Here is a 15366-nt window from a genome sequence, read left to right on the forward strand (position 1 = left end):
ACTGGTACTGCAAACAACCGCTGCTGACCATCAACAGCCCGGGAAGAGGTACTGGTACTACGACTGGTACTACGACTGATACTACGACTGGTACTACGACTGATACTACGACTGGTACTACGACTGATACTACAAGAGGTTGTGTCTCTTTTGTCTTGTCATGTCTTGTCTGTCTACGTCCTTTATGTTTTGTTTCATCTTAGCATTTTGTCTCTGTCTTTTTTGTCTTGTTACATCTTTTAAATCGATTTTTGTCTGCTTACATCTTGTCTCCGTCCCATCTGTCCTGATGTCCTCTGATGGATCCACCAGTCAATCGTCTTTTCTGTGTCTTATTGTTTCGTCCATTCAGGTTGAAATCAGTCTGATATTTGAAGGCGGCGAACAATGATGCAAAATAAAAATCAATAATTCACCTCAAACTAACAAGCCTGTTTAGAAAATGTGAGGAGGAGAAAGTTCAGATATTTGTGATCACAAGAAAAGAAGAAAAGTAGAAAGAGGTGGGGTCTTTCAATGTGGGGGCGGGGTCTTACAGTGGGCAGGTGCAGGTTGTTGGGGGCGGGGTCTTACAGTGAGCAGGTGCAGGTTGTTGGGGGCGGGGTCTTACAGTGAGCAGGTGCAGGTTGTTGGGGGCGGGGTCTTACAGTGAGCAGGTGCAGGTTGTTGGGGGCGGGGTCTTACAGTGGGCAGGCGCAGGTTGTTGGGGGCGGGGTCTTACAGTGGGCAGGTGCAGGTTGTTGGGGGCGGGGTCTTACAGTGGGCAGGTGCAGGTTGTTGGGGGCGGGGTCTTACAGTGGGCAGGTGCAGGTTGTTTGGGGCGGGGTCTTACAGTGGGCAGGTGCAGGTTGTTGGGGGCGGGGTCTTACAGTGGGCAGGTGCAGGTTGTTGGGGGCGGGCTCTTTGACATGTCTGTTGTGTCCTCAGGTTACTGGAGGAAGCAGGTGGATCATGTGTGCGCTCACCTGAGGAGTTATGCTCAAAACAACACCCCCTTCAGGGCTCTGCTGGGAGAGCCTCGCCTGGGCCGGGTATGCCACACCTCACCTGTGACATCACCTGTGACATCACATGCACCACAGTGACCTGATCACCTGTGGGATTAATGAACTCTACTGTATAAGTTAAAGTTCGTCTCTGTATGAGGAGACGAGTCTACATTTAACAGAAACATTTGTGTGGCTGTGAAACTTGTTAGTTAAGTTCTTTAAAAGTCTTAAACTGAAACCTGCAGGGACCCTGTTCACCTGATCAGGTGCAGACAGGACTGTGTTTTACTTCCTGTGTGTCAGGTGATGTGTTTCTGTTGTGTAGATGGTCTCTGCGGTGATTCAGGAAGATCGTTACGAGGTCAGTCTGACTGTCAGCTTCGTGTCGGCCGGACGGGAAAAGAAACAGGTCTGTTGAAGTAAAGTCACTGGGATTTTCTGAATGTGTGCTGATTAATTAAAGCAGCGACTGACTCAGTGACTTTGGTCTCAGATGGATCCAGCAGGGGGCAGCACTGCAGCGACCGCAGGTCAGACTGAGACTCTGAGCAGCGTTACAGAGCGATCGGCCGACAGTAAGAACCGACAATCTGTTAACATCCATTTAAAACCTCTGAGCGAGTTTAAAACAGAGCAGGATTATTGTCTCTGTCTGTTAATCTGTCAGTTATTTTCTCATTTAATCGATGGATTAATCCTGTCACAATCCTTTCACTTGAAAAATAGATCCAGTGTGGAGCTGTTTTACTCCACACAGACGTATGTTAACTATACAGACCGGCCGCTAACGTTAGCAGCACTGACCAATCACTGACGTTAGCTAAACAGACATCCAGTTAGCTCATGAGTCAACACTACTGAAAACGTGTTTGGCCTGTAGGTGGTGATGCTGGTGATCAGGATGGTTTGTGGGTAAAAACAGTTTCCGTTCAATTTATTTATGATTTGAATGTCAACAGAAACTTAACAAACATTTTCACCATGTTTTGTGTTTTAACAGATAATTAGTAACTTAAACATTGTTAAAATAATCCCTGCAGGACAACATGAAGGAAAAACTCTTTCATCCATGGAAACAACTCATTCTGCGTTCCGTCGTTCTCACACTTTAAAGATGATTAAGCTCTAGACTGTGTGTGTGTGTGTGTGTGTGTGTGTGTGTGTGTGCGTGTGTGTGTGTGTGAGACAGAAAATGATGTGTCCACAGGTGTGATGATGAAATCTCTCAAACCAAACGTGACACACAAACCTCCGGTAAGAAACATCTGATTTTAAAAAATGCAGAAGAAGAAACAAACTCACCTGTTAACTGAAAGCTGCTCTCTGATTGGTTCTCGTGGTTCCAGGAGAAGGATGTTGAGCTGCTGAAAGAACTCGGTCCGGGTCAAGGTCACATTGGCGTCATCCAACAGCTTCTGGACCAGGTAGGAGCCTTAGCAGCCAATCAGAAATCTCCTCTGGACCATCTGACATACTTCACTCTGATTGGTCTGTTTGTTTTCTCATTAAACACCAGGGGGCGGATCCCTCCTGCTGTGACAGTGATGGCCGACACGCTCTGGCGGTTGCTGTGGTGAACCGTCACCATGATGTACTTCCTGTGTTAATCCAGCGAGGAGCTGATGTGGACCAGCGGGCGGGACGGTGAGAAGACAGACAGACAGGAAACGCCAAAAAAAAGCTCCGTTTGTAATGTTGTTTATTGAGCAGCGAAGATGTGAAGATGATGAAGAAACGCCACGTTTCCCTGTGAGAGGATTCAATATGAATCTCTGCACAGGTCATGTGACTTGACTTATATAGATTTGAGTGTCCATTGTTCCACAAAAATAACCCCACACATGTAGCGTTCTTTAAGGGGAACCTCAAGTCTGTCATGTTTAAAGGGGGGCTTCACTTCCTCAAGACAGGAAGAGGACCTCTCAGAACCTCAGAACCGAGAGGAACCAACTTCTCGACAATCCCTTGTGATTTGAGCCTGAGGCTTTTTCCCTTATCAAAGCAGAATCAGAGGAAATGGAACTTCAGACCCCACAGTAATGAGAACAATGTTTTTCTAAGGTTCTGTTCATGTTCTTACCTGACACCAAATGATTCTGCTTCCTGTTTTATAACAAAATGTTATACACACTTAAGACAGAAACATCATAAAACACTCAAGATGAAAAAACAATGTAACAAATGAAAACAGAGTGAAAGATGTCACAAGATGAAAATCACATAAAACACTCAACAAGACAGAAACTTTGTAAAACGTAACAAAAAAAAAATGTCGTAAGAGAAATAAGACAAGAACAACGATGTAACGTGACCTCATCTTCCTCAGGATGAAGAACTCAGCTCTACATGAGGCTGCAGCTCTGGGTTCTGAAGGTCTGCAGTGTGCACAGATCCTGCTCAGGTAGGACACACCTGTACACACACACACACACACACACACACACACACACACACAAACATCAGCTTTTTCACTTCTCGACTCTGTGTGTTTACTGTAAAACATTAAAGCTCCTACAGTGAGGTTATAACAGGTTATAACCAACCTCAGTTTAATCCTCTGATGCCAAAATTTATCTCAGATCAACTTAAAATTCAAAATGACCACGCAGAGTTACGTGGTTTCCTTTGGACAGTGAAGTTTGAGATAAGCGGTCGTGATTTTTGCTCCTCCCACCTCCTGATGTCACTGTGATGTCATCACATCTTGTTCTGGTTTCAGCTGTAAGGCCAGCGTGAGGCAGAGGAACGCCGGCGGTCAGACAGCATATGACGTGGCGGTGAGCTCCGGCTGTGACGACATGGTGTCTCTGCTGGCTGCTCGTGCCGGACTGGACTTACTGGGCAAACTGGGAAAACCCAAACTGAACATGGACGTTTTCTGACTGGAGTTTGTTCTTAAATCGACAGGAAACCAACGACACGCTCAGACTCACACCGTCTCCGTTCTATGAGAAACTGCTCTGATTGGATGCTGGAGGCTGAGGGCGTGGCCAGAATGTCATTTGAGTTACTTCAATTTATTTTCTGACTTTGTTATGAAATAAAAATTGATCATGAACAGCTGGAGTCTGTATTTGGTTTTAAAGGTTTAAAAACTGAACTGAAAACAGCAACTAACAATTAGTTTTAGTGTTGATTGATCTGCCAATTATTAATCCTTTCTCAATCTTGTCATTTAAAAAATATGTCCAATGTGGACCACAGACGTGTGTCAGCTACAGACAGACGTGTGTTAGCTACAGACAGACGTGTGTTAGCTACAGACAGACGTGTGTTAGCTACAGACAGACGTGTGTCAGCTACAGACAGACGTGTGTTAGCTACAGACAGACGTGTGTTAGTTACACACACAGACGTGTGTTAGCTACAGACAGACGTGTGTTAGCTACAGACAGACGTGTGTCAGCTACAGACAGACGTGTGTCAGCTACAGACAGACGTCATCTTTACCTTTCTGTCAGACAGACAGGAAACCAACAGGAAGCCAACAGGAAACCATTGTTATATCAGACAAATCTCACTCTCTACAAACCAACCAAACTCCACTCACAAAATCAGTCATTTTATCTCACAGAACTCAGGAGTGTTTGATCTGCTGCTGCTTCATCTGTTAGTTTGTTTTCCATGTTGTGAGACTTCAGTGAATCTAAATGAACCTTTTTTAAAACAGTGGACAGAAACAAACATTCAGTCATGTTTGCTTTCAGATATTTTCTGGAAAACTGGTTAAACATTTGGCTTCACTTGTGGAAATTTGATTAAGTTATTGTCAAATACCTGAAAAAGAATTTTTAGTTCTGAGACGTTTTAAAAAGGAAAATTCAGTAACAGAATCATCAGAACATTAAGTCACTCATCGCCTCAAGCAGAGTTTCTCTTTCAGTATTTAATATCGAATGGAGGTCTGATATTTATTTGTTTTATTAGAGCGAACAGCTGTAAATGTCTCGTGTAAAACTTTTCTTATAGCTCCCCCTGCTGGACAAACTGCAGTCTGTGACTGTGAGTGAAGGAGTGACAGAGTGTCAGAGTTTTAAGAGACGTTACAAACTTTTGGTCGTGTCTAGAAGGGAACAGCAGTCCTGTGAAAGATTTCAAACATTTAAACCCAAACTATGATCTTTGTCTCACCGTAACCAGGAGGGTTTTTGTCTCAAATCTCTATAAAACATCATGAGTTTATACAACGTGCACATTCAAGAAATAACAGGAGTTTTTCTTCTGATCAAGGGTTCACTCTAAGACACGACCCTTAAACATTGATTATTATTTTGGTTTTAAAGGCTCAGAAACTTTGAGACGAAACAGACGTTTGAGGAAACTCAGATTTACTGTAAAACTGAAAAATGAAGTGAATGAAACAAAAAGTGAAAACACGTTATGTTGTGTTGAAGTTCCTTCAGTGCTTCTCTGTCAGTTGCGTTTATTGTTTGTCAGATTTGTTGCTTGTACATTTCGTCAGTGATGTCAGGACTGCGGCAGACGTCGTCTGTAACTGGAACGTCATTGGTTGAATCTCAGAACTGGGAGTCCAGGTTTGTCTGAAGACAAACTCCTCTCTGTGTCTTCAGCTGGTCCAGCAGGTGGCTCAGGGTGTCACGACCGTCACCGTCATCTCAGCGTCTCAGTCGGAGGAAGAAGGCGTGGCGGCACTCGGTGCTGTCCACGGGATAATATTTATCGTAGAAGTCCAGGATGTATTCCTCAGCTTTGAAGCCAAACTTCTGATACAGCAGCATGGCGGGATTACTGGCCGACACGTGCAGCGTCACGTCTTTCCCCATACACGTCTGAAACACACCAACAGCACAGCAGCGTGAAGCCTGAAGCCCTCTGATTGGTTCAAACTGAGTCAATCACAGTCATGTCAGCTCGTATTCCTGTCAGAGGACTTTGTAACGTGATGGCAATTAATTAAATAATCAGTTACTCAATTAATCAGTGCAGCTCTTTAGGATACGTCAGAAAATAACTCAGTTTTTAAAATATTCATATGTGCACCATGTTGACAAGTTCTAGTATCGTAACACTCATCTTACACATCAATCAAACTTTAAAACCAAAGAAACTTCAAGTGATTCACATTAAAGAGCTAAAAACAAGTTAAAATAAAAACATCTGAACAAATAAAACATGAAATGAAAAAATAAAACTCATAAAATGGGAGATAAAAGTAAGAGTAAAGTGCAAGTTAAAATCGACCACAGCAGATAAAAAAGAGGCTAAACTGATGTGGACCACTGCAGCCAGGCGGCTCCTGCCCTCTAGTGACCACTCACTGTCACAGCAGCCTCACCTGGATCAGATGGTAGATCATGAAGGTTCCGATACCGGCTCTCCTCCACTCAGGATGGACCAGCAGGAAGGAGATGTACGCCTCGTTGTACTTCACGTCCGGCACCATGAAACCAAAACCCACCACAACTTTCTTGTAGAGGACGACCACGCTGAAGTCTGGGTACTGCAGACACTCCGACAGGTCCACGCCTGCAGGAGGACAGGACCGGACAAAACTCAGGTTTGGACAGACAGACCGATGGAACAAATCTGTGTACATAAGAGGACGTGCGTCTGTGCTACCTGGCCAGAAGCTGTCGTGACACATGGCGTTGACAGATGGGATGTGGTTTGGGCGGACATAGCAGTAGTCGATGGGGGCGCTGGGCTCAGGGACCCAATCAGAGTCCTTCCTGTGAGGGTACGCTCTGATCTCCTCCAACAACCTCAGTTTCACCGGACGACTCTCATAATCCCTCCTGAGGAACAAACGCAGACAAGTGTTACTACTGTGTACTGCGACTGTACTGTACTGTTCTACTGCGACTGTACTGTACTGTTCTACTGCGACTGTACTATACTGTTCTACCTCTTTTGGGATGCTCTTCCTAATGGAGGGTATCAGGACTATCTCCAACTGATGAAGGTTTCGGGACATTTTGTTCCTGATGGAACGTTTCGGGACTCTTGCTGCATTATGGAAGGTTTCGGGATCATCTCTGTCGGTGGGTTTCAGGAGTTTCTATCTGACAGAAGGTTTCAGGACTCTTTCTACCTGAGGGAAGGTTTTGGGACGATGTATTTGATGGGAGGCCTCGGGACTCTATCTAACAGGAGGCTTGAGGATCATCTCTTCCTGATGGAAATGTGTAGGACACTTTTGAACTGGTTGAATTTTTGGGGAAACTCTACCTGATGTACGGTTTCAGGACACGGGAGGTGTATGGACTCTTGATGCTCTGATCCAAACTGCCCTCTGCTCCCATCAAACGATGCCAGAAGGACACCGAGTGCTGCTGGATACCCCGTCTGTTAGACAGGCTGGTCTGCACACAAACACACTTAGGTTCAGTCTACATCAGTGGTTCTCTCAGTGTTCTACAAACAATTACTGTGATAAGTTTCATTAGAACATTTGTTCGTCTTTCAATATACAACAGTTATAAGAGCATTTTAAAGATTCTTTGTTGTAGACCAGCTGACCACTGGTGGACTAGACCGATGTTAGCAGAGAATTCAGAATGATGGTCAAACAAACGGCTTAAAGAATCAAATCATCTTTAATTGACTGTTTCAAGTGTTTTCTACTGTATTTTACAGTTTTGTAAAATCAGGGAGAGAGTTTCACTGAATAAGAACGGGATAAATGTTTAAGGTACCTGAAATCGATCAAGAATACGCAGCTCCTGGCTGTTGGTACAGTATTTCCCCATGATTCCACCTCGCATCTGTGTCCCCGCCTCCTGGGCACCATAGATCCCTCCCACCAGGCTGAGGGTGGCGCTGATGGCACGGTCAATGTCCAGCAGGGGGAGCCCTCTCTGCCTCTTGGCCTGGCGGACCAGCAGCTTCCTGTGAAGGCGTTTGGCCTGCGGGGTGACGGCTAAGGCCAGCGGGCAGGCGTCCAGCCGTCGTAGCAGCATCCTCTCCTCATACAGACTGAGCGGAGCAAAGCGAGGAGTCTGGGAGACGCCGCCAGCTCCATCTGCTTTCTCAGGATGAGTTATCCTCCTCCGCTCAGCTCCTCCAGCGCCACCACACCCCCCAGTGGACAGTGACGGACCTTCGCTTTGTCCCACCGGCTCTTCAAAGTCATCTTCACGCTCGCGGCCTTCATCGTCCTCGCTCTCTGTTTCACGTTTAATGTGAGGTGGTGCTATCCGGAGCTTCTTGCGGGCGACCAGGTTGGCGCTGGGAGGTGGGATGTACTCCATTCCTGGGTCAATCATTCCCTCTGTCTCCATCTCCTCATCGTCTGGAGTAACAGAGAGGAAATGACATCAGTCATGTTAAAACAACTCAACAGAATAATCAAGTAAGTGTTTTTTTCTCTTCAGTAGAAAACACCTGTGATTGAGTCGTGTGTGAACTCACCGTGGAACAGAGCCTGTGGCGGCATGGCGTCAGGGATGAGGTCCGCCTCGGACAACAGGCTGGGTGTCGCTGAATGAGATGCTGGTGTTCCCGGGGCGGAGAAATCAGGTGACGGTGACGGCGACGGGCTGGTGAGTGGTGTCCGGTCTGAAGAACTGAGGGAGGAGAAGTCGATGACTTCACCTTTCTCCAGGACGAGATCGGGCCGGCGCCCTGCGCTCCCCCCACGGCCTCCGCCCAGTTTGACTGGCGTGGAGGAGGCGCTGCGGTCGGTGTAACCTCCCACTGCCTCCTTCTGGGCCCGTCGGATGTCTTTGGCCTCCTGTGTGCGAGAACGTTTTTCCTTCAGCTGCATGGCGTTCTCCACAGGGTTCCTGGCGCCGCGTTTCCTCAGGCCCTCCACGGTGATGATGGGGTCCACGGCAGGTTTGGAGGCTGCAGGTGAACAGACAAACATCAACTCAGTGTGATTCACCAGCAGGAAATGACTGAGCGCTCCTGGATGAACGCAGGTGGAGGTTACCTTTAGTCTTAGAAGTGGATTTGTCCACCTCAGGTCTCAGAGTTGGAGGTCGGTTCTGGACCAGCTTCCACCAGCCGGGTTCACCGAACTCCTGCGCTCCTGAGCGGAAGAAAGTGGGACTGCCGACCGACAGACAGCCAGCCACCGTGCTCCACCACGTCGAAGTCTTCTTCCTGCACAGAGACACAGTCACCAGGTCACACACGGAAACAGGAAACTCACCGTGAACAATTCAGGAACGGAACCGCCAGACTGGACGTGCTGAACTACAGTCGGAGGAGCAGCTGATGACGAATCTTGACGGGCATATTGAGTGACAGGTTTTGGGGACTCTCTACCTGATGCATTTGTTTTACAAACAAATAAGTCAGTAAATACAATGACAGCAGGGTGAAATAAGAAGTCAGGATAAACAAAAGTGACCTTGTTCCCAACAGGAAGTTCCAGTGTCGGCCAATAAAAGCACAGATGTCCTCCTTCCACCTGAAGTAACCCTGCCGGCCCGTCCCCTCCAGGGACAGATTGTACATGGCCAACATCACCACCTGACACACAACAAACCATTTAATTATCAGCATCTTGATCGAAGCTTTGGTGTTTTTCATGTACAAGGTGTGTTTTTACTGTCCAAACACTGTCTCTGTCCTGTGACACCTGTGTTCAAAGTCTGCAGAGCCGTTTGACAGACAAACATAATAAATCTGTCAGTTCGTACCTGCTGCCAGGTGAGTCTCATCCTCTCAAAGCTCTCCTTGCCGTCCTCGGAGCAGTCGCAGCAGATGAATTTGAAGAAGTTGTCTCCTTTCAGATAGCTGGGCTGTTCGCCACGGAGCTGAGCTGGTGAACAGACAGAGACACAGACATACAGAGACAGACAGAGACACAGACAGAGAATCAGTACAGAAACCATCTTCTGTTAACCCAGTTCACATCCAAAAGTGTCACAGATTTTAACAGAATTTCAAGTAAATCATCAAAAGAAAATTTGGCTGAATCCTCGTTTCCATCCATGACTGGAGGTGGTTCATCAAGATGAGCAGCAGGTGGCGCCAGAAAAACATTATACCATTAAAGAAGGAAGTAAAGAACAACACATGAGTAAAAGACAAAATGTTCTAAATAAAGAACATATAAATCAATAAAAAATGTTCTATATAAATAAAAATATCCCAAATGAAAAACAAATATTCCAAATAATACGAAATGCTCTAAATACGAGCAAATTGTTCTAAACCAATAAAAAATGTTGTAAATGAAGAAAATGTTCTAAATAAAAACAAAATGTTCTCAGTTATTAAAAATGTTCTAAATCAGTAAAAAAAAATCAAAATAAAACCCGTCCTCGATAAATAACTTTACCTAAACTGAACTAACCTTCATTATCATTGAAAGGGTCACGGGGGTGGAGCACACCTGGACAGGTGTTTCATCACAGGGCTGACACACACAGACAAACAACCACTCACACCTGCAGGTAACACAACACACTGAAGCAACTGACAACACCTGACGGAGAAACAGAGCGCTGTGATTGGTCGTCTCACCTGCAGGGACCCACTTGTGGCAGCGGTCGCAGTAGAAGGACATGTCCTCGCAGGCCCAGCCTCCGTCAGGCTCCTCCCCCACGTCGCTGGTCAGAGAGTCTCCGCTTTGGTCATGTGACAGATCGACCGAACCCTGATCCTCCGACTCCACGATCAGCAGCGTCTCCCCCTCCACTTCGCCCTCCTCCAGACCCTCCGAGGCCGACGTGCAGGTCGCCTCGTCCTCACCTGCACCCAGCTGCTCACTGCTGCTGTCCATCGCTGAGGGTGGGACACAGCAGCACACCTGGAGCACACCTGTACACAGGAACAGGTAAACACCTGTACAGGTGACAGAGGAGAACAAAAACAAGAAGAATAAAAACAAACTACTCTAAAGAACAAAATGTTCTAAATAAAGAACAAAATGATCTGAAGAATTAACAAAATGTTCTTTAAAAAAACTGAATGTTTTAAAGAAATAAAAATGTTCTACGATGTTTAAATGTAGAAGTTTGGACTTGTTGTTCCGTTCATACAGTCAGGTGATCTCAGGACACTCGGTTCTGTCACCATGACGCTGTTCCTGCGTCTTACAGAAATCTGACACTGTACATAAACACTTTGATAAGAGGCTCCCTGTCCGTCCTCCAGGTATCTCAGGTGAGTGTTTACCTGCCTCAGTGGTCCTGTGGGCGGAGCTCTGTCTCTCTGCGGAGTCTCTCCTCCTCCAGCTGTTTGGTCAGAGTCCTCTGTTCCTCCAGGATCCTCAGGTTCTCCTTCTTCCTCTCCAGCCGTTCCAGATCCCTGAGGACACCTTCGTGGAGACGCTGCAGGACAAAGAACACACACACCAACATTCAGCAACACAGAGTCTGCAGTCAGATCGCAGCTCTGTGAGGAGACAGTGATGCTTTCAGCTAAATGCTAACATGCTAATGTTCATCAGCTCCAGCGTTGTAATGTTACCTGTAAACACACAGTGCAGCTGAGGCTGATGGGAGCATCTGTAGGTCTGCAGGTAAATTTATCATAAACCAATTCTCAATACAGAACAAAAAACAAAATGTTCTAAATTAAAAAAATGTTTTAAATAGTATCAACATCCTTAGAGCACACGCTCAAGCACGCACGCCTGTGGTGTTGGTGTGCAGCAGTGAAATGGGTCCCCGCTGAAACGCTTTCCTGCCGCGCACGTTCCGGATGTTGTTTGGGTTATTCACCCGTATGGCGGTATATGAAAAATTAATATCATAACAAAAATAAAGACCGGTTTTTGGTACGAACCCGTATACCGCACAGGCCTATGTTCTAAAGGTATAAAATGTTCTAAATAAAGAACAAAATATTCTAAATAAAACCAAAATATTCTAAAGATACAAAATTTAATAAATAAATAAGGTTTTTTATTTTTACACCGTAAAATGTCACTCAACCAATAACTTGGCCGCAGTTTTTTTTTTTAATAAACCAGTTTAAATATTCATGTGTTCATCATTTGTAAAGTACACAATTTTTTTTATAGTTTTATATTTTACAGTTTTTATAAACCACATGAAGAACCAAAAGCATCAGTTGTTTCAGTCACAGTGAAGCTGTTGTGCAGTCGCTCAGTCAAGTCAACATTATGCAAGAAACACACAACTTCCTTTAAGTTCAGTGCCTTGCAAAATAAATGACTGTAAATACAGAACCATGTACAGAACTAACCTACTGCGTCCATCAGATGTGAACAAACACAGTCAGTCAATACAGCAGCCAATGAAAAAACAAAACTATTAATACGGTGATGATGTAATTTTTTACTGAGGACTAAACCAAACAAACATGTTTTCTTTCATCTGGAGAAAAAGACTTTTAGTTCAGCTCATCTCAGCACTACAGAACCTCATTATAATGATGGTACCTCACATTTTTCCTTTCTCAAAAAACAGTGATTTGGTTCTGGTTCTAAGAGTTGGATACTGCACTTTGCCATATTGTGATTTTATTACAATTAATTGTGCAGTGTTAATGTCAGTTGTCTGTTGATGTAAAGTTCAGTCTGTTATCCAGAAAACAAACGCTCACTGCTGTTAAGATACACTTTGTCTCACTGCTGCCAAACTCCATTTACATTTCACTCAATGTAACCGTTAAAAACATCTCCTCCTTCTACAAGATTAGAAATGATTTATTACGACTCATAAACAAACGATGACTCACTCAGACAACTTTAGGCATGAATTTTAACTATGATTCACATGAAACAGACAAATAAAATCCCAAGTTATGGACCAAGATGTAAATTTCAAAGGAGGGCACAGTAGCTGTAGTGCTGATGTCAGAGCACCAAGTATTTCAACTTCACGTGTTTCCTTCAACCTCTGATGACATATGATGGTAAATTTAATTACAGTAAACATTTTACAGATTTCTTTTTTAATCTATTCTCCATCATTTACAGGATTCTTCTAACTTACTGGATGAACGCTGATACATATGTCATTTGATAATATTGGATTATTTTAAATAAAATCTGAATACAACAACAAAGTGATTAATTACGTGACAAATATTTAGACTGGTGAGATCTAAGCTGAGCTACAATGAGATGATTAATCAGTTATTATAAAGACTGAAAATTGATCGTTACCTGTTTTTCTCAGTGCTTCTGACTCAGTAAAATTACTTCTCATTGAATACTCCACACACATTGTCAGACGCCTTTATTTTGAAAAACTGCAGCGGAAGTGTTTCCTAGCTGCTGCTATTGACTTCACATAGACTGAAACGAAAGAGCAGCAGAAACAGAGTTAACATCAAACTGTTTGTCTGTTTCAGGTCAGTCACAGTTAAACTGCTGCAGTCTGACCGTTAAACACCGACAACGTTCAGTTTAAATGATAAACCAGTCCGTTAACGTCCTCTGACCTCCACTAACCTCACTGACTCCCTCCGCTGCTAGCTGTTAGCTGCCTGTTAGCTCTGTTAACATTAGACCGGTTCGGTCCGGTTCGGGTTACCTGTCTGTCCCAGGTCTGTTTGAGGTGGACAGCGGTCACGGTGCTCAGAGTCAGAACCACAGAAACTCCCAGAACCACTTTGGAGGCTGTAGACATCACGTTAGCTTTAGCTTCACGTTAGCCAGCTGCTAACTGGCTCATTCACTCATAACAGACTGAAGCTTCTTCTTCTTCTTCTTCGTTCGTCTGGGATGCAAACAATCTAATTAGCGCCCTCCTCCGGCATTAACCGAGCAGGTCAGGTACACAACACGACACATCTAGACAAAATAAAACAAAATAAATATAATCATAGAATAATTAAGTGAATGAAATGAAAGATAGATAAATAAAACAAAAATGTAAATGAATATTTAAACATATGTATATAAAAACAGATAAAGCAACAAACTAAACATGAAAAGGAAATTAAAATGTTCTCTGTGTTTCATCAAATGTATTTTTATAATGTTTGGGGAACCTTTTACTTTGGTTATTATTTATAAGAGATTAGTTATGTGTGAAATAATTAACCACATGTTGTAGATGTTTGTCATTTCAGGCTGAAGTGATGAGTCATTTAAATTTCATTTCACAATTTAAAAATAAATGAATACATTTCATCAACATGTGTGGAGCTGACAGAATCCACTGCAAAGATTTTTTTATCGAAATAATAAAAAGCCTAATAATTGATTCATGCCTGTTTAATATGGCATACACAAATGCACAGTAATAAAAGTAAATAAACCAACGATTAACAAAATAAGTGAATTCAATATATATATATTTTTTTACAAATTATAAATGGAACTAAAAATCCTGACAAAAATCCTTACTGAAATAATGATTTCAGTAATTGTTCAAAAATAACGAATCTCATTCCTCTTTCTGTTACTGAAATGATGAACATATGGAAACATTTATTTAGTATGTTTTATTACTGCATGATAGGTCTTTTGTAAATCAAACTAATGAAAGGGTTATTTAAAAAAAATATTTGTATTGATTCTGATAGATAATCTATAATCAGAATAATAAGTTTTCTTTTCTTTTTGCTTAGAACATAAATAATATAACATAATTAGCAGTAACTTTAATCCAAAGGTCTAAATACTCAGTATTTACGTATATTAGTTTTTATTCTTAAAACAGTGAAAACAAAAATGAATAATTTAGTATTTGTATTTAATTTAGGAATCTATATATCAGCACTAACTTTATCCTAAATAATCATCATATATAATAATTACTGTGTGATTATAATATGATATTTATGTTACAGATTAAAGTTTTTTATTACTGTGAAAATAGTTTTTTTTTTTTTTTTTTTAATCTTTATTACACATTTTTGTAAACATAACAGCAGTGGTATGGGAGATTATTACGTTGGATCAAAGAACAAGGATCAACAAAAAGAGAAGTAGACAATACCAGGGGTTACAAATAAATTGCAATATAAATAAATAGAAAATATGCAATAGAATTGTACCAACCATTGTTTGATTTTTAGCGCCTTACATTTATGAATATAGAACTTAAGAAATATAATGAGATTACATAGAAAAAACTCATTTTCTACTTCTTTCTTATAACTTGTAAAACCAAACAGTGCATCCTTAAAGCAAAGTAAAAGCATCATAGATATGGTCCAATATAAAGCGGCAGATGTCTCGTCACAAACTCCGAGTGTGTTCAGTCCAAAACAGATGGGAGACAGTCTGCGGGTGCAGGTTATAAAAAGTTCACATGGTGTCAATGTCCTTCTAGAACCTGAATAAAAATGACTTGACAGGAAAACAACGGTGAGTGAGTTTAAAGGTAATATCTTTAACTTTGTTAAACAGTAAATATCTGTCAGGAAGAGTCCATATTTTTTCCAACATAAACCCTGAACAAACTTGTTCCAGGCTGCTGAAACACAGTCAGTCAGGAATAATGTGCGGATTCTTTTGTTATTCTGACAGGAAGCTGTG

At 42.8% G+C, this 15366-nt stretch overlaps 3 protein-coding genes across 3 annotated transcripts in view; 1 reads left to right on the forward strand and 2 right to left on the reverse strand.

Moving 5' to 3' along the window:
* The window catches only part of dzank1 (double zinc ribbon and ankyrin repeat domains 1), a 13268-nt gene extending 9213 nt beyond the window's left edge, over positions 1-4055 (forward strand). The window contains exons 13-20 of the mRNA XM_084712021.1: positions 928-1031; positions 1315-1398; positions 1483-1564; positions 2179-2243; positions 2336-2413; positions 2506-2633; positions 3316-3390; positions 3709-4055. Of these exons, the coding sequence (XP_084568147.1) occupies positions 928-1031; positions 1315-1398; positions 1483-1564; positions 2179-2243; positions 2336-2413; positions 2506-2633; positions 3316-3390; positions 3709-3871 (779 nt within the window). The 3' untranslated portion in view covers positions 3872-4055. The remainder of the gene's footprint in view (positions 1-927; positions 1032-1314; positions 1399-1482; positions 1565-2178; positions 2244-2335; positions 2414-2505; positions 2634-3315; positions 3391-3708) is intronic.
* Positions 4056-5300: 1245 nt separating this feature from the next.
* kat14 (lysine acetyltransferase 14) lies at positions 5301-10686 on the reverse strand. Its single transcript, XM_084714524.1, has 9 exons — positions 10428-10686; positions 9599-9720; positions 9307-9428; positions 8884-9056; positions 8361-8795; positions 7646-8241; positions 7179-7312; positions 6286-6745; positions 5301-5779 (listed from the first exon to the last, which is right to left on the reverse strand). Exons 1-9 carry the CDS (start codon positions 10684-10686, stop codon positions 5606-5608), a joined length of 2475 nt encoding a protein of 824 aa, XP_084570650.1. The 3' UTR covers positions 5301-5605.
* A 400-nt stretch (positions 10687-11086) lies between these two features.
* pet117 (PET117 cytochrome c oxidase chaperone) lies at positions 11087-13581 on the reverse strand. Its single transcript, XM_084714526.1, has 2 exons — positions 13412-13581; positions 11087-11236 (listed from the first exon to the last, which is right to left on the reverse strand). The coding sequence occupies exons 1-2, from the start codon at positions 13505-13507 to the stop codon at positions 11087-11089; spliced, it is 246 nt and encodes an 81-aa protein (XP_084570652.1). The 5' UTR covers positions 13508-13581.
* Between the last annotated feature and the right edge of the window lie 1785 nt (positions 13582-15366).

Source organism: Lutjanus erythropterus, chromosome 3, assembly GCF_056507025.1.
Source record: "Lutjanus erythropterus isolate fLutEry1 chromosome 3, fLutEry1.hap2, whole genome shotgun sequence".
Classification (NCBI taxonomy): domain Eukaryota; kingdom Metazoa; phylum Chordata; class Actinopteri; order Lutjaniformes; family Lutjanidae; genus Lutjanus; species Lutjanus erythropterus.

Coding starts and splice junctions, on each gene's coding strand:
- kat14 (XM_084714524.1), bottom strand. CDS start 10,686: ATGGACAGCAGCAGTGAGCAGCTGGGTGCAGGTGAGGACGAGGCGACC. Junction 7,313..7,645: donor GTATTCTTGATCGATTTCAG/GTACCTTAAACA, acceptor GTTTGTGTGCAG/ACCAGCCTGTCTAACAGACG. Junction 5,780..6,285: donor TGATCTACCATCTGATCCAG/GTGAGGCTGCTG, acceptor GGTGTGTTTCAG/ACGTGTATGGGGAAAGACGT.
- pet117 (XM_084714526.1), bottom strand. CDS start 13,507: ATGTCTACAGCCTCCAAAGTGGTTCTGGGAGTTTCTGTGGTTCTGACT. Junction 11,237..13,411: donor AACAGACCTGGGACAGACAG/GTAACCCGAACC, acceptor TTTGTCCTGCAG/CGTCTCCACGAAGGTGTCCT.